This window comes from Myodes glareolus, chromosome 20, assembly GCF_982192425.1.
Source record: "Myodes glareolus chromosome 20, mMyoGla1.1, whole genome shotgun sequence".
Lineage (NCBI taxonomy): Eukaryota > Metazoa > Chordata > Mammalia > Rodentia > Cricetidae > Myodes > Myodes glareolus.
The window spans coordinates 8562743-8580963 of record NC_142045.1 but is presented as its reverse complement, the minus strand read 5'-3'; the positions used below and the strand labels follow the sequence as shown (position 1 = coordinate 8580963).

The 18221-nt window shown below is 42.3% G+C and overlaps 1 protein-coding gene across 1 annotated transcript in view; it reads right to left on the bottom strand.

The window, feature by feature from the left end:
- Positions 1-2888: 2888 nt before the first annotated feature.
- The window catches only part of Gucy1a1 (guanylate cyclase 1 soluble subunit alpha 1), a 53720-nt gene continuing 38387 nt past the window's right edge, over positions 2889-18221 (bottom strand). The window contains exons 6-9 of the mRNA XM_048424540.3: positions 17341-17826; positions 13061-13204; positions 7540-7694; positions 2889-5263 (exon numbers count right to left, since the gene is read on the bottom strand). Of these exons, the coding sequence (XP_048280497.1) occupies positions 5059-5263; positions 7540-7694; positions 13061-13204; positions 17341-17826 (990 nt within the window). The 3' untranslated portion in view covers positions 2889-5058. The remainder of the gene's footprint in view (positions 5264-7539; positions 7695-13060; positions 13205-17340; positions 17827-18221) is intronic.

Here is an 18221-nt window from a genome sequence, read left to right as displayed (position 1 = left end):
TAGTGGCAGATCCTTGGGGTGCAGTGGGGGACCCTTAGGGCTTGGGGACACAGTCTTGGGAAAACAAATGGGACTGTTGCTAGACCTGTAGCTTATTCTTGGAACGAGCTGTCTTCAAAAGGGAAATCTTGGGGATTGGAGAGCTGGCTCAGTAGATAGGAGCGCTGACTACTCTGCTGGATGACCTGGGTTCTATTTCTATGAATGTCATATAATGGCTGCTCACAAACATTTGTAACTCTGGGCCCTCAGAATCTGATACCCTCCTTTGCCTTTCCTGGGCATCAGGTACATATATGATGCACAGACATACATGCAGACAAAGCACCGATACATGTGAAATAAATAAAATTTTACAAAGAGCAATCTTGTCTTCCTAACTTTTGTGTGTCCTCTTTTTTTTTACAAAACACTCTGTGTTCACCATGAGGCCTCAGCACAGTTGACCTCATGACCTCTGACCTTTAGCTTTTAAACTCAGCTAACTTTTTCTCTTCATGGTGTCCACCTTGGTTGTGGTGATGATGGGAACCAAGTCTTGGAGCAGTTTCCTTAAGTCTACCTGAACCTAGAGAGATAATTTAGAGACTGGTATTGGTGAATGAAAGAACTCAGAGGAGCAGGTTAATAAAGGTTAATAAATGTTGTGTACAGAGCATTCCAGAAGAGTGTGGTGGGGTAGAATGATGACTAGGGAAGACATGGAGCATCTGAGAGTCTCATGAAGTAATTGTGACTGAGTAATGATAGACATATAGACAGGAGTGGACTCATTGTGAGGTCTCCAATGGAGTCTAATAGATTCTGCACACTTGCAACACAAATGAACCAGGAAAAGTGAATGGCATGCCGGGTTTCCTTCCCATAGTGGGCACCTCCAACATAAGCGTGTATTTCTGTATTGACCCTAGGATTCAGGACTGATAGTTTTCAAAGTTAGTAACAATGTACAGTGTACTGGGGAATTGTGGGTTGTTGTTGTGAATAAATACTGCCTGGAGGTCCCAGAGCCTTAGTCCCTGGGAATTGTTACAATATTTGTAAAGATGCCAGATCCACAACCACTGTCACCAGAACTTTCCAGTGAGCTTCATTTTTTTTTTTCTTCCACCATGTGGATTGCCTAACACATTGTTCTTCCAGTTTCTTGGTTTTTTTGCTTTGTTTTGTTTTAGTTTATTCTGAAGTTACCTCATAATTCTTTCTACCATAAAGAAGGGCTTGGCAGAGCTTCAGAGTAAATAAACATCTCAGCAGACTTTTTAGGACTTGGGCACCATGCAAGCTTGCTTTGCTAACCAATTTTCTTCAAACTCCGAGATTCACTTACAGTTTCTTTTTCTGGCACTGTGTGTTTTAAAAAAAATATTCGTAGCTTGAAAAGACTTCTCTCTACAGTCTTTTTATGGAATATCTTAGATTAAGCCTTACATCTGCCATTTAAATTTTGTCTTGATTTTTAACTGCTATATTTTAGACTAACACAGTAACATGTCATGAAAGTAACTTAATTATGATTGCAACAGATCTGCCCTGATACGGAAGAAGTGTGGGTTTGAGATTATCACATTTTCCCTCTACTTAAGTTTTGAATTTAAAAAAAAATTCATCATTTATGAAGACTTTTCTCTTTTCTTATAGAAATGTCAAGTTTGAAGAACTGAACACGAACAAGGAATTAAAGCTTTAGATGAAAATTGTGTGGGCCATGTGGGTTGCTCCCAACAGATGCGTACGAGGCTAGGAAATAGAGATTAATAACATGCATGGCATTGGAAGTGGCCTCAGATGAAAATACCCCATGAGTCATATCAGTCTCATAAAGAAACATCTGGAGGGCACACCACCATCACAAACCCAGACGCTGACTTTCTAAGGAAGGAAACTGGATGCAACAAAGACTCCAAGGGACAGACGGCTTCTACAAGTGGGAGTCTTTTCCATCTCCGCGAAACGCATGGAGACTTTCCAGGTCCTGAGAAGTCTTCCAGCCAATGGCTCTACATTATGTGGTGACCCTGTATATCCTGGATGGAAATGACTTGGTATCTTCTGTGTAATCAAGCTAGCACATCTGCCCTAGCTGTTTGCTACAACTTTGACAGTTGAATCGCCCTTCCCCTCCTCATCTCAGCTGAGTAGTTTCTGTTTGGGGGAAGATGCTAGTGGCTGCCTTCGCAGCCCTCACGGGGGCACCATGTATGATGCTATGCTGTCACTATTTGATTCTCCGTGTAGCTGTCCAACTCACACAAAGGACACTATCCTCAAAGGGTGCAGGTCATGGAAGTCTAATATTTTCACAATTCATTGAAAAGTAGGGAGTCGCGGTCTTTAGAAGTGTTACTGTTCCCCAAAGGCCTGTGTGTTGAAGGTTTCCTCCCCAGCGTGGCACTCTTGGGAAGCGGTGACATTACCAGAAGGGGGCTAGCGAGAGATCTGTCAGCAACTTAAGGCCGGCCTGAGATGGGTAGTGAGTCCCTTTTCCGTCTACTCCGCTTCATTTACCAGCTATGGCACGAACACGTGGTTCCAGTGTGGGGACTGAACAGATGCCAGCACACTTGCAAGTGCGTTATTGATTCAGTTATCCTGTTCATTCTTCTGGCAAAAGCCCCCAAGGATGACAAGAACTGTTTTCCCCTAAGAGAGAAGCGACTGTTCATGCCACCACCCTTGCACACAAATATTCATTGTCATCTATGCCTTTCCTGAAACAGTTTTTGAAAAACACATCGTCTCTCATCCACATCCTTTCAGGTCCAGCATGCCCCTTCTAATACTGTTGCAGAGGCACAAGGCAATGGCTTGGCTTGGCTTTGTCCATAGTCAATGGGCCCTCACAAGGAGGTCTAGGGAACCTACAACAGAGAGATTCTCCAGGAAAATAATTTTTGATAATATTTTTATTTAGTAAAATGCCAAAATAATAGAAAAGTTACAAGACGCGGACATGGAGCGTCCATGCTTCTTTTACTTGGATATCCACAGTCCTTCCCTTTTTTTCCAGGTGTACACAGGTGGCACAGGTGACAGCGGTGAACGTGATCATATAGCATATACACATGAAAGATACATGCAGCTTCTTCCCACCGCTTGGCTTGGAACTCAGAACCACATACATGCTAGGCGATGGCTCTGCCATTGAGCTGTATCTCTGTCCCTAAAAGACCGGTTGGAATTCTAATTAATGTGCAAGCATCTGAATCAGATTATTACTGGCACAGCAACTTGTTGTATACACAGGTGATGAGAATGATGCCCTGTCTGGTGCTTCTAATTGCCGGTAGAATTCCTATTACGTTCCTTGTAACGAATTTCAGCTCCAGAAAGAGAAAGAGCATGTTTAATGAGACACTACCAGCCTTCGAAGAAACCCACTGGAGTGTTTTAGCTGTACCCCGGGGAAACTGAGGCTTGGCAAATAGTGACTACTAGACTTGATGCCTGGAGACTAGTGGAGGTAGTAAAGGACTTTTAAGTGGATTTTCTTTTCAAATCCATGCAAAAAAAAAAAAAGAGTCAGACTGTATATAGCTCTGCTAATACTGATTCAAAAACCCGACTTGCATCTTTCTCTTGCCTTAAAGTTGATCTTGTTTTAAAGTCGTATCCTTTACCAGACTGAACACTGGGACTTAAGTTGGGAGAGAGTATAAAGTGACATCAGCAGCAATAAAATCCAAGATCCATGACGACAGAGTCACTCAATAGCAGAGCCCTTGTCTGGCATGCACGAGCCATCTGCTCTATCCCCAGAATCACACACACATGCACAAGGGGGATGGAAGGAAGGGGGATTGAGGGGAGGGTATGGGAGGGGAAGGAAATTAGTTCAGATTCCAGAAAAATGTTTAGAGATTTCCACAAAGGAACCGCAGTAAGGTTTTCTCCATTAGTATTAGTGGTTTCTTTAGAAAACACTATCAAGATTTTTTAACTAGATTAAAAGCTTCACAGATGTACACCAAATAATACAAAACTTAATTCTTACACAGACACTAAAATGGTCAGCAGAAATACTTAAGAAGCTATCAAAAAGGATAAAAGTAAGTCTCGTTTTCTACTTCTGAGCTAAAACTTTCCTCCTTGGATTTCATGGCTCAACATGGCAGCTGCAGATCGTTTGGTCATGTATGTGTGAGAACACGTTACCACTGCGTTCTTCGGCAGGCTCTCTGTATGCAAGCTCTAATCCATGTCGCAATGCCTTAATTATATTAGATTGTTACATTTTAAGTCAGCCTGTAAGCCTTTTATTATGAAAATTTTGTTATTAGTATGTTTTACATGGATTAATAGGAAGTAAATTTTCATTGTTAAATAAACTAGGCTTTGCCACATATAGAGTCAAAACAAAAAGCATTTGTTGTATGATATATTGTGCTATGGAGAATGTTTCTAATGTTAAACATGAAGATATTCTTTGATAAATGCAGAACTATTTTATACCACATTTGATCGAATGTCTAATTGCTTATTTTCTAATGAAAAAGAAAAAGAAAAAAGGGGGGGCAAGAAAAGAAAAGAAATACACACACACAAAGAAGTAGCTGAAAAGAAGGTGCAGGTCTGCTTGCTACAGAATCTGTGCTTAAGAGGAAACTGAATCGGGTGCAGCTTTGAAGAGGCCAGAAGCTCCTACAGAACTAAACACTGTCACTTTTGTATTTTAAAGGCGACACTATCACAAATACAATTTAATAACCACGGCGTTGCACTGGGCACAGCGGTAGGTGAATCCATGACTTTATGCAGTTGAACCTGTCTATAATTGCCTGGGATATGTACAATGTGCTGGATTTGGAGTGCAGGTAGTGATTGTTCTAGCACAAGACTATGTCCTCAAAAGTCACCTTTGAGGTTTGTTTGTTTCTTAAATAGAAGAGGATAGAAATGCTGAAGTGTATACTTTTTTTGTTATGTTAAGTGGGAGGCAAAGGAGACAAGGACTTCATTCCTGAAATTTTAACACTACTTTTCATCTTCATAATCCTAAAGTCATTTCAGAGATTCTGCAAGTCCCCAAAGGAGTCAAATCCATAAGCACGTGGCTCCCTAATCTACTCCGGACGCTTTGCCTAAGAAGTTGGCGTTTCCATCTTCCACATCGTTCTGCTGGAACCATGGCTTAGAATTAGGTCCTTGCTGCTGATAAGCATCCAGAAAATAACAGATTCCAGGAATGTCACTAGGGAAGTTTGGTGGAAGCTCCTCCCTTGATCTCGGGGTAAACACAAAACCAGGACAGTCTTTGAGTAACCTGAAAATAAAATAGAATAAAATAATAATTAAAAAAACTTAATGCTGACAGAAACATTTGGCAGTTCAGGACAAGAAGACAACAGAAATATTTGGGTATTACTACAGTAGTCATATTAGGGATAACTGATAAAAGAATTCCCATAAGTCAATAGATAGTCCACAGACACACACACACACACACACAAATGCTACAAAGAATCTAAATCATACATTTGGCTCATTTTAAAAGAAAAATTAATTATGCAATATTGGGGACAATGCGATTTTTATAACAATGAAATTCATACACATAAACTTTAAGTTTTAATAATAACAAGCATATGTCATTTCAATGTCACTGAAAAGGGTTTCTCCTAAGTTAAAAATGATAAATGATTGTCTGATGTGGGATTCTCCTCTGTATGCTGTGAATACCATTGGTTAATAAAGAAACTGGCTTTGCCTGATAGGGTAGAACAGAGCTAGGTGAGGAAAACTAAACTGAATGCTGGAAGAAGAAAGACAGAGTTTGAGGAGAAGCCATGGAGCTGCTGCCGGACAGACACACTGAAACCTTGCTGGTAGGCCACGACCTTGTGGTGATGCACAGATTAAATGAGGTGGGTTAAATTAAGATGTAAGAGTTAGTCAATAAGAATCTAGAGCTAATGGGTCAAACAGTGATTTAATTAATACAGTTTCTGTGTGATTATTTCAGGGCTGAGCAGCTGTGAACCAACAAGTACCCTCCACAACAATTGGCCATTCATTCATTCACTCATAACGATACAAATTCAATTGAAAAGAAAACACGATTTACTTATTCATATTTTATGTGTATGGAAGTATTGTCTGCTTCTTATATGTGTCTGGTTGACCTTGAAGCCAGAAGAAGGTTTCTAAATCATCTGGAACTGGAGTTACCAACGGTGAGGATTCTGGGTACTGAACCTGAGTCCTCTGGAAGGCCAGCAACGGCTCTTAACTGCTGAGCCATCTTTCCAGACCTCTCCTTAAAGTTTTTGTTTTGTGACAGAGTCTCATAAATTTTCCAGGCTCGCTTTGAACTCACTGCAGTTCAAACTCTCCCTGAACTTGATCTCATGCCAATTCAGCCTTCAGAGTAACCTGAATTCCAGGCCTGCACCACAATTCACACTGCCAGCTCCTCTTGATGCCGCAAGACACTTGACTCCTGTGTTACAATGTCACCATTTGCTGCTGGTCCTCAATACTCAGGACCAATACTCAGTTCAATACTGACTGAAATTGTTTAATGACCTGATGGTTTTCCTCTGCTGAACCCCCCTGTGGTTCTGAAGCAGGGGATTTAATTTTTGCCCTTAGTTATCGGGAGTGACCCTCAAACGCTTGGAAATTTCCTGAATGACAAAGTTGCTGTTGGTTTGTTGTTGTTGTTGCTGGGGGATTTTTTTGTTTTGTTTTGTTTTTTTGAACCCTTTGGGTCCCACCTGGTTTATGTTAATGAGATGACCCAGAGTGGGGCCAGTGTTCCAGAAGTATTTTCCAGGTTAGAAGAGGGCTGAGGCTGGGGACTGGAAACTGTGTGTTATTAACCAAGCGTGTGGGGAAGTCTATCCTCTCTCAGAGCAGGGGATGCAGGCACCAACCGTTAGAAGAGCAGAGCCTCCTGGTTATGGCTCCACTGTTGTGGCAAGGGCCAGTAATACGTCCAGATTGCACAGGAACCCAGCATTTGGAGCCCAGCCAGGCTTCACCTTCTTCGTTTGCCTGATTGTGAGTTGTATTCTTTACAATTAAGGCGTCCTGGGTTGCTCAGGCATCACCTACCTGAATCTGATGTTATTCTAACGACTATCTTGGAGGGCTCAGGGCAGCCCTCATATTCGTAGTTGGTCAAAAGTGCTATAGCCCAAGCACTCTTGGAGTCTGGTCCGAGTCTGATCTTAATCAGTTTTGTTGAGCACTGACCCCTATAAAATGTTGTCATCATGTTAACTCGAGGTAACTACTGCCAGAACTGTCCACCAAGATACCAGCTGGTGTCAGAATACCCACTGATATACTGAGAAGGTTAACACACACTTTCAATAAAAATAAATATGGAAGAAGATGCAATATCTGTTAAGAATTAATGCTATAATTGTTTCCGAAGGGTAGCAAATGCCTTAAAGGAAGTTAAAGAATTCTAAAAGTTATTTCATTTCATTTTCCTGTAACATTTCCAATGCAAATAAACAGGAGGGAGAACAGATACAAAAGACCTCATCAAAGGGAAAACCGTGCATTTTAGGTTCTTAACGCGATCGGTACCTGTATGTTGTGGGGCTGACATTGATTTTCCGCGGCACACTGCAGGACTCAAACTTGTTAGCCAGAGTGACGTTGTTTCCAAACAGGCAGTAGCGGGGCATTTTGACGCCGACAACTCCAGCGAAAACTGACCCGGAATGCAGCCCAATTCGCATCTGAAAGCAAAATAACAGTGTGCCTGGTCTCTGGAAAGTCACTGCCCACTTGTCAGTATTGTTTGGATGTCTTATCTAGATGCTTCTAACCAGTGTAACTAACTATAGTGGCATCTTGTTGTATTCTAATAAACAATTGCCTGAGAATCAGAAAAGTAAAACAGCCACACTGGCCGGTTTTACAGACCAGACATTGGTGACACACACCTTTAATCCCAGTAGCCGCACTAGCTTGCATAGAAACCAGGCGGTAGTGGTGCACACCCTTAATCCCAGAATTAGAGAGGATTATAAACCAGGAGACAGCTCTCAGGCTCAGTTTCATTCTGACGTTTCCTGGAGGCAGGATTGACATTTCGAACTGAGGTCGAGATAAGAGCCAGCGACTGGTTGACTTGCCTTTCTGCTCTTCAGGTTGAACCCCAATATCTGTCTCTGAAGTTTTATTAACCGTGCTTCAACTAACTCCATCACATTCCTCTCTTCCAGTGAGTCACCCTCTAATGGCCATAGAAAGCTACATCACCAGGGCAGAGTCAGTGGTCACACCAGGTAACTGCTCCATAGGGTGTTTGGTTTTATGTCACCTGTCCTTGGTATCTGGAATAAACGTGTTCTCAGGACTCTCAGGATCACTGTGGCAGGATAACCAAGAGCCCCTGGGTTGCTCACACAAAGCTGCTCTGTCCCTTAAAGGAGAGAAAGACGCCCTTTCTAGAGTCTAGCAGGAAATTCTTGAAGCAAGGCCAGAGAAGGACCACCTGTAGTTCCAGATACTCAGAAGGCTAAAGCAGGATGTTCTACTGAACTCTGGAGCTTGAGGTCAGCTTGTGGGATCTAAAACAAAACATTTTGCTTTACAGTAATTGTATGCCAAACACAAGTCCTTTGTTTAAGTGACTAGCAACTGAGGGAAAGAATTGTAACACTGAAGTGGAAATGACAGAGGACGGAGGAAACTGTAGTGTCCGGGACCCAGATCCCTGTCACTGCATTCTATACTGTCTAGACTCAGGAACCTAAAATCCAGACTCATACAACATGAAACTTAGGCGATATCTAAATAGAAGATACAGTCTGAGCTGTCCTGGAACTGGCTATATAGCCGAGCAGAACCTTGAATGTCTGATTCTCCTGTTTCCACCCCCAAGTGTTGGAACTGGGTTGAAATGCTTTTAAACGGGCTTCTCTTAGAGATCCAGGCCTTTGAGGAAGTGAAAGAATTCACACATTCTTAATCGACGGCCAGGCCACAGCAAGTGTGTTAACAGACAGTAAGGATATGATGGTATGCTTGTTGTTTTCAGCTTCTATATCCTGCTGTTCTTCTGAAAAGTTTTATTAGTTATAAGTCCTTTAAATAAAGGCCGAAGACCCGGTTATCTGAGGGCTTGCTTGCAATTAAAAGACTCGGCATGTTTTTAATTTCTAAAAATGCATTTATTATTCAGGTGTGGTGGCTCATGCCTTGAATTCTAACACCGCAGAGGCAGAGGCAGGGGCAGGGGCAGGGGCAGGGGCAAGGGCAAGGGCAGGGGCAGGGGCAGGGGCAGGGGCAGGGGCAGAGGCAGAGGCAGAGGCAGAGACAGGTTTTTATTGTTGTGGTTTTGAGACCAGTCTGATCTACATAGTGAGTGCCAGGACAACCAGGGATGCATGAAGAAATCCTGCCTCAAAAATAAAAAGAGATGGGGATGGAACGTAGCACAGCAAACCGTGGAGGTCCGAGGCCAGCTCCGTGGCAGGGGAGGGGGGTCTCTCCTACCTTTGACTGTTGAGGAGAGAACTCACCAAGGCTGCACGTTGTCTTTGATTATCGCTGAGCCGTCTTTCCAGTTCAGGCATTTCTTAGTTTTACAACTAACTTTGGGCATTTGCTAGCAACCTTACTAGAATCGCTCAAGATGTCCTGCCCCAAAATTCTCCATTGTTCTCAGAGCAGAGCATCAGGAGAGGAGGCTTCTGAAGATCTGCTTCCTGTGCCTCCCTCTGCTTATTCCTTCCTTTATAAACAGGGGTGGGGATTCCTAAAGCCAGAAGCCTACACTAAGAAGCAAAACTTAGCTGTCTCCTGTACCTAGGAGAATCAACCATCCTTAGTAGAACATGGATTTACACAGTAACAACTGTACAATATTAAGTTGCATAAATGCAAACTTAGCACAACCATGCTAAGAAGGTTGTGTTCTCTTGGGCAAACTCTTTTGCTGCAGTTTCTCTGTGTATATTGATTTTCAGATTTTTTAAATAAGTTTACCATAACGTTTTATTTTTTATTTCATAGGTAATGTGAGTGTATTCCCCTCACAGACAAAGCCAAATCCCCACACGTTCCTCCCACCCAGCTCTCCCTGTCTCCCCTTCTCCAGCTCTCAAGCTCACGTTTACCCCAAATTTAAGAACAAAAGGTCACCCATAAGATGATCAGCATGTTTGAATGAACTTCTTTCCCCTGGGAAAAGACAGCAAAATAATGAAAGGCAAAAGGAATTGCATCTCTCAGTAACTCTCAAAGGGAACCTTATAATAGGGAAGCCCTTGGTTGGAGGATTGTTTTGATGTTGCCTATTTAATCTCCTAGGCGGCTAAGCAAGGAAAGTACCTGATTCGAATTTTCCTCTTTCCTGCCTCTTAATGACTTTCACTGTGAATCCAATTCTCAGCTCTCTACCCATAGCCTGCTCAGAGTTTTCCAGTCTGAGGGGATGAGGATGAATGAGGACAGTAGTAGGGAGGGACTTCATGATACACGCATGTGACTATGCTAGGGGACAGCTCAGAGTTAGGAAAACAAGCAAACAAACACATTAAACAACCGAACAAAGAAACACCAGGGAAATAGCTTTTGCTTTTCCGTAAGGAAACCAGGCCAATCCAAGACTTCAAATCCTGACTCCCAAGGAACTTGGCCAGCCTTCAAATGTTGTCCCCCAAATTAAATGAGACAATGTCTAAATCACAGTGTGTAGCCCTCCATACACACTCACGTTTCCCTGTCTGCTAAGAGCATTCCCCCCTCAACCCTGAGTTGTTCACTGTGAGTCTCTAAATCATCAGGTATTTCACAGGTCTACAGATGAATAGGCAATAAAAGGCCTAATTAATATCCGTTTCACAGGTCACTAAGGCTAACCTGTTATTACCCAGGTAATTATCTTTAAGGTTAACTATAAATAATTCTCCTAGCTGCAAAAATAAGAAAGACTACATTGAGGCGGCTAACAAAAATCCTGCCATTAATCTTCTGATAGGGATCTGACATATAAAATAATTTAAGTGGCAATCTTGACCTTATTGCTCACAGTCTAGATAGTTTTTAATATTTATTGTGATGTTATGAACTCTTTTACCAAAATATGAAAAAATAACCATGTGTTTCTTCTCTAAAAATTCAAGGATAGAAACTAAATCTGCTCATGTGAGACGCCGGGAAGCTATTGAAGCACAGCTGTAAGGGATTTTGTACCCATCTTCTGCAGAGTTGGAAGCTGTGCTCCTTCCCCTGAGCAGACAGGTGACTGCTGCGAATGACAGCAGAGGCGGAAATGCCTATTGTGTGTAAGGTTAAGTCATGGAAGGCCATGCAACATCTGTCTGTCATTCGCTGGGATGTCAGCCACCATGGGAAACGTTCAAGTACTCTTAACTCACCATGCTGGAACATGTAGTGCGTGCGTAGACAGTTGTAGCTGATACCAGCCTTCCTACCATCCTACCCAGCAGGTGCGTAAAGCTGCTATTTTGGAATGGATCCTTCTGTTCATGCACTACAAGCCTAACTCTTCAACAGACTCCAATCTACTTGGTTATTCTTAGCGAGAGTCCCAGATATTTTACACCGAAAACTTGGCAGCCTTCTTGTAAGTTCTTCAGGCTCATGATGTACAGAATCAATGTACAACAAACGGCTGCGGATTCACACTAGTGAATGTCGGGACGTAGGCAACAACAATCTATGAATGAGCTGACCGACGAATTTGAGAAGCTCGTGAAGGCTTAGACACACGGCTTCTCTTAAGGTTACAGAAGGCCAGAACTAAACTTGCCTTCACCATAGCTTTATTTTTATGTTTCGCTTATTCCTTGAAATTGGATACTGAAAATTGGGAGGATAGAATTCTGTATTATTTTTAGAGCTCATAGCTGAAAAGTCATTAAGTAAAGAGTGTTAACATTAAGTGGTCAATTTACTATAAGACAGCGCCTATAATCCACTCGGGTTTTATCTATTAAGCCAACCATTGGTATTTTGCTTTTATTTTCTTTTTTTGCAGTAGTACAGTATTCTTATTTATTTAGTTAGTTTGTTTGTTTGTTTTTTTCAAGACAGAGTTTCTTTTAATAACCCTTGATATATCCTGGAACTGACTCTGTAGACCAGGCTGGCCTTGAACTCACAGAGATCTGCCTGCTTCTGCCTCCCAAGTGCTGAGATTAAAGGCGTGTGCCATGACTGCCCGGCCCACAATAGTACATTATTCTGTTTATGTCTCATTTCGAAGTCTAACAGTGTTCATGCCTAGAGAATCCTGTTGGTTTTGTAGTCAATATTCTTTCAGCTTTATATTTTTATTAAAACTTTATTATAAAAAACTTGCAAATAAAAACATAACAGACAGGGAAATTAACCATATCCAATCTGCACCTCTCAATAGTCCTCTATAGACTTAGAATAGTCATTCCACAGTCAATTTCCTAAGGGGATATATCCGCTGTTATTGCTGAAAAACAGATACTTCATTTTCTAAACTGCCTGGCACGTACTAGCTGCATAAAGCTGACTGAATGCTGCACACACGCATTGGGCTTGGGAAGGTCAGCTTCCCATGGGGACTGTGTCCCTTGTGTTTCCAACCATGAGTACAGTCATGGGAGCTTTGGGACTGTCTATAGCATGCTTAATAGAGAGCACATTTGCCAGGCTCATATCTTGCAACAGTAGTGATGCAAGAATTTCCACCTTGCTGGTTCAATTCCCAGCAGGTGTCAGACTGTCCTTCGACCACCAGAATAAGATGCAGCTTTCTGCTCAGCATGGTTTTATGCCAAAGCTGCAGCGATGGAGGTCTGGCATATGATTCCAAACTGCAGGAAAGCACTGCTCTGCTGTAGATCTCTAGGAAATGTTTTTGATAAAACAACTTGCAAAGCATCTTCACTTATCTCAATTTTCTTGTAAGGCCGTGTAACAGCCTATGGTGATGCCCCAATACACACACACACACACACACACACACACACACACACACACACACAAACACACACATCTAAACAAACTAGGTAAGACCTTCCTCTTTAAAACTGAACCCTGGCCAATGTACCAGGTTTTTGGCAACCAACTAATCTGCCATTTGCCGTTGTCTTACCTTGATGGGTTCTCCGTGGGGAGACATGACCTCGTTGGAGAGCTCCATCATCTTCAGTGCCATCAGGGCTATCTGGACGGCATGGGTGTCGCTCTCCCTGTGCAGTCCCCCGGCCACACAGTATGCATCCCCAATGGTCTCCACCTGGAGAGAACATAGTTTGTCCTTTAAATAACAGCTGGGAAGGAGCCGGCCCAACAGAGCCACACGGCAGAAACTGGAGTGTTCTGGCCCTGTGGAGAAGCCGCGACAATGGTAAGGGTAACTTTTCATTTCATAAAACGGACAAGATGCCGATTGTTGAGCTCAGGGAAGTGAACTGAAAGACTGCACAGTCTGGGAAGACCCAATCAAACGGTCTCTATTGTAGTCTACTACTAACCACACGTGTTCTTCCCTGAAAAGCAAACAAGCAGCAGCAAAAACTATATACAATAGCTTTTGTACAAACATGTATTTGTTGTTTAGATTTGTTTTTCGATTTCACTTTTATTCATTATCTTATATTTATTATGTATATGTGTGTTTGGAAACTGTTGTGTATGAGTACCCACAGACGCCAGAAGAGGGCATTGGATTCCCTGGAGCTGGAGTTACAGGCAGTTGTGAGACTCGCTGTGTGAGTGCTCAGAACTAAACTCATGTCTCCTGGAGGATCAGCAAGATCTCTTAATGGCTGAGGCATTTCTTCAGCCCATAGTTTGAATTTCTAGAGAATTCTGATAGTGGGATCAATTGCCCATCATAAAACTACATTTCACCTGAACTCACCCTCCCTCAACAATGTTATATGAATGCAACAAAAAAGTATGATGTAAAACTGAGATACGAGGAGTCATAACAGCAAAAGATATGGACCTTCTCTAAAATATTTCTGAGAATTTTGGAAATTATTAATAATACTCAAATATATTAATCACAAAGAATGGGTAGAAACCAAATTGTCAAGATGAGAAATAAAAATAATGATGCTCAAAAAGCTATTGGAAAACAAGTTGTTGTTTAAAATTGAACTAGGCTTAGTATCCTTCTCCTTGTTGTTTCCACGACTTTCTCTATCTGTCTCTGAGTGGCTACCGAGAGCTAAGTATTAATTTATCAATTTAAATACACATATAGTTCTTCTACTCACAGCGGTCAAACTTGTCCTGTCCTTACATCATGCTATTCTCATCTACAGAGTCCATTATGAATTATGTAAGCAAGAAGAGAACAAAGGGAAGGAGGGACACACATTATGAGCTACTTTAATTCATTTCCACTATCCTTGTGCAAGCTGCAGTATTTGGAATGCCTCCAGAGTTGCTTTGAGCTTGTCTTTGCCAAGGTATGACTCTACCGTTTACTGCACCTCTTTCTCAGGTCACTGAAGTTCCATTATCACTCAACCACACCAAGCACAGTCTCACTCACTCTTCATTTACCTAGGACAAGTAGTAGATACCTGTTTACTTATCATTCGTATCCTTGTAACATTGCCTATTATGACGCACACCTTTAATCCCAGCACTCAGGAGGCAGAGGCAGGCGGATCTTTGTGAGTTTGAGGCCAGCCTGGTCTACAAGAGCTAGTTCCAGGACAGGCTCCAAAGCTACAGAGAAACCTTGTCTCACAAAACCAAAAAAAGAGAAGAAAGAAAAAGAAAAAAAAAGAAGCTAGGGCTAATGGGCCATAGCTGAAGACATTACATATTTGGAGCATAGAACATGGAGACATTTAACTGATACTCAACTGGAAACTTCAACCCTAATGGCTTACTTTTATGATGCTGGTGCTAGTGCTAAAGGGTTGTCAAAGGCAATTTGATAAGCAAAGTAATAATCTTACCCAACTGTAAATACCGTCAGTTACATTAATGACATGCCTGGCAAGATATACCACTGATGGCACGAATGTTAAGGCTGTAACCAACCACATTAAGAAATTGGATCCAGTGCTCATTCTACAAGATGGAACCTTTAGTTGATAATGTCAAGGAGACCAAAAATATGTGGTTAGAGAGGTCATGCCTATAGGTGAAAACCTACTATTACTACTCTGTTAAATGGATGTAGCCTCAAAATTATTTTTAGTGATATATTTCTATGCCCACAAATCAGTACATGTCTCAATTCTCACCAGAAAACTTTCTTGCAATAGATGATAAACAACATTGAGGCCCACAACTGGTCAATGTGTAGAAAATAAGAATTTTGGAATGCTCAGCCCTAAATGGGATGCCTATATGACACCACTCCCCTCAAGGTTTGGGATCTACTTGGAAGAGGGGACAGAAATATTGTTAGAATAGAGGCAGAAGATGACTTCAAGGAAACAGTGTACTACACACACAACAGAGTACTTACACATAAGAAATTTCAGCAATTACAACAGCATGCAAATGTCCTATGAAAACGCTACCCAGACAAAAGCCCAGCATGGAAGAAGTGGGGTAGCAATGAACTTTCAGCTCCAGCTAAGCAGGAAGTTTTGGCATTTGATTGCTGCTTGGAAGGGAAACGTCAGTTTTCTATAGTGATTTGATACCTAATCTATTAAGTACACTTCATGGCAGGCCCTATTCCCAGAAGCAGTTAGCCAACACAAACTGGACTTGGTACCCACAAAGAGACTAAGAGACAGAGAATGTGACATTGGGTGGGTAGAGAGGAAGCAGGGGTTCAGGGAGGGAAATGAATATGATCAAAATATAATGTATGAAACTCTTAAGGAATTCATAAAAGTGTTTTAACAATAGACCCTTCTAAAGCTATTTTCATCTCTTTCTATGCAGAATCAGAAATGAGGAAAAGGTGGAAATGAGGGCTGGGGAGTTGTGATCAGTTGTGCGCTATCTGCTTCCATTGAAGCCCGTTAGTCAAGGAACTCTATGGACACCCTTCTTCTTGGAGGGGATATAGCCAGGAATCCTTGATGGAGTGGTTGTCACTAAAAGCACGGGGTGGCAAGTCCTTCTGAGGCACTAGAGCTGCCTATTTGCTGGAAAAAGATTGGTTTCTTTGGTTCTGAGAAAGGAGCTGCTCTCCGTGGAGAACATAACTAGAAATCAACAGCGAATTCCACAAGAGGCCATCAGGCATAACTGAATCAGTGCCAATTATTTTATCTGTAATTATACAAGGTCCTCTTCCCTTCCCTCCCCTCCCCTGAGAAAAATCACAACTCCCTCAGAGATTTCCTGTAAGGAATGTCACAAGATGTTGCTAGCCTGGCCTCAGAAACAGGCTGGGTCTATGCATTCTCATAGGCAATATTTGCTTCTTCCCAGTAGTTTATTTCTTTTGTGTTGTGCTGAACTCTGTTCTGCACCAACCGCTGGGACAAGCTAAACAGATGACTTGAGTCAGACACAAATGAATGTTTTGTTCTTACTGCCACTGTCCAAAATGAGCCAAAAGGGTTTGAACAAGAAAACCTTTTCATCAAACAAAACAGGCAGAGCCTGAAATTTCATTTCTCTCCCCTTTCATAATACTTCATTTCAAGAAAATGATGTATTTGGCTCCAGGACATAATAGTGTTGTTGGATCACCATACCTAGAGAGGTACCTAAGAGGTCACTAACATCTTTTCAGGAATCCTGGATCCTGAGCATCTACAAAATCTTCATGATGGTCCTGTTCACAAAGGTTATGGAATACGGAACATTATTCAAGGGTGTAGGTGCTGGGAAGAGCTATTGTGTTTGCTGTTTTACAATTGGAAAATCACTTGCTCTGTTCACAAAGCAAAGGAGAGGATGGGATTCAAAGGCAGAGCTCTTTAATTTGAGGATATCTGCCTCTGACGAAGACACATTCAACGTCTGAAGTAGCTGATTTTCGTTTGCTGCTACAGCCTATGAAACGTGTCAAGTAGACCGTGCATTGCATTAATCTATTTTAGGACAGTTCGTATAAGCCTTTTGTTTCTTTCTTTTTAAAGATACAAAGGATAAAGCTCCCCTGTCTGAGTCATACCTTTAATTAGCTCTTGTTTAACTCAGTTTCCACAGCTAAGTGGCTGGTCCATGGATGGCTAATGCCTCGCTTCCCACCGCGGGAATCATCCATTCAGCCTAACCTCTCTCCACTGTGTTGCTCATCTCCGGGAACAATTGGTTCTTATTGAGCTATTTCTGGCTGGAGAACACCCACCTAATTAACGCACAATACCTGATCCCCAGATATAGCCTGTGTGACCCAAATGCAGAGAGCTACTCATCAGCATTGCGGTTCACTCAGGCGCTTTCCCAAGGTGACATCTGCCTGCCCGACCATCCCTGTCCCACCTCCCCTACCTTGTAGACATCCAGCTCTCCACACTGCTGGTCAAAACGCGTGTAGAGTGCGTTCAGCATGGTGATGACCTGCAGGGGTGAACACTGAGAGCAGATGGCCGTGAACCCCACAATGTCGGAGAAAAGCATGGTGACGTTACTGAACTTCTTGGCTTGCACAATTTGTCCTTGCCACAGCTGCTGAGCCACCTCACAGGGGAAGATGGAGCACAGAAGGTCCACTGTCTTCTTCTTCTCCTCCTCCAGGGCCTGGTGGGCATGCTCCAGGGTGGCTTTCAGCTTCCCCAGTCTCTTCTTGAGGCCATCTTGAGCCCGTGCCTGCTCCCCTATCAGGACAACATCCCTCAGGGCGTTGTGAATTGGGATGTCAGACAGATAGAGCCCTCGTCCTGTGAAATCTTCCAATCTGTCCACACAGGGTGATCCCAAGAACAAGATGGCACTGGATTCCACAATGTAGATCATTTGCCCTTTGAGATCCATAACCTGCAAAGCAAAGGAGCACCCATCACAGTGTGTTAGTCAGGGTCCCCACACCGTTCTGAAACAAGGGAGGGGGTGGATACCAGTGTAATCTGTTTTGTTTCCAATTTGTTATAGAAGAATAGTAAGCTTCCTAATCACTTCCAGTGCTCTGCTACTGGATTCTTATGATCTTTGTATGCATTTAATCTGGATTTAGAGATCTCACATAATGTAGTACCTATGAAACCTCGTTCCCATTCACCTTTCCCTTCCTCCTCATTCTTTTCCTCACTATGGTTTCTTCCTTTTTTTTTTCTTTTTTTTTTTTCTCTTCTTGGTCTTCTATTTTAGCAAGCTTCTCTTCTGCCATGAGTTTCTTGTTCCATCTGGCAGGCATTGAGACTAAAATGTCTCCA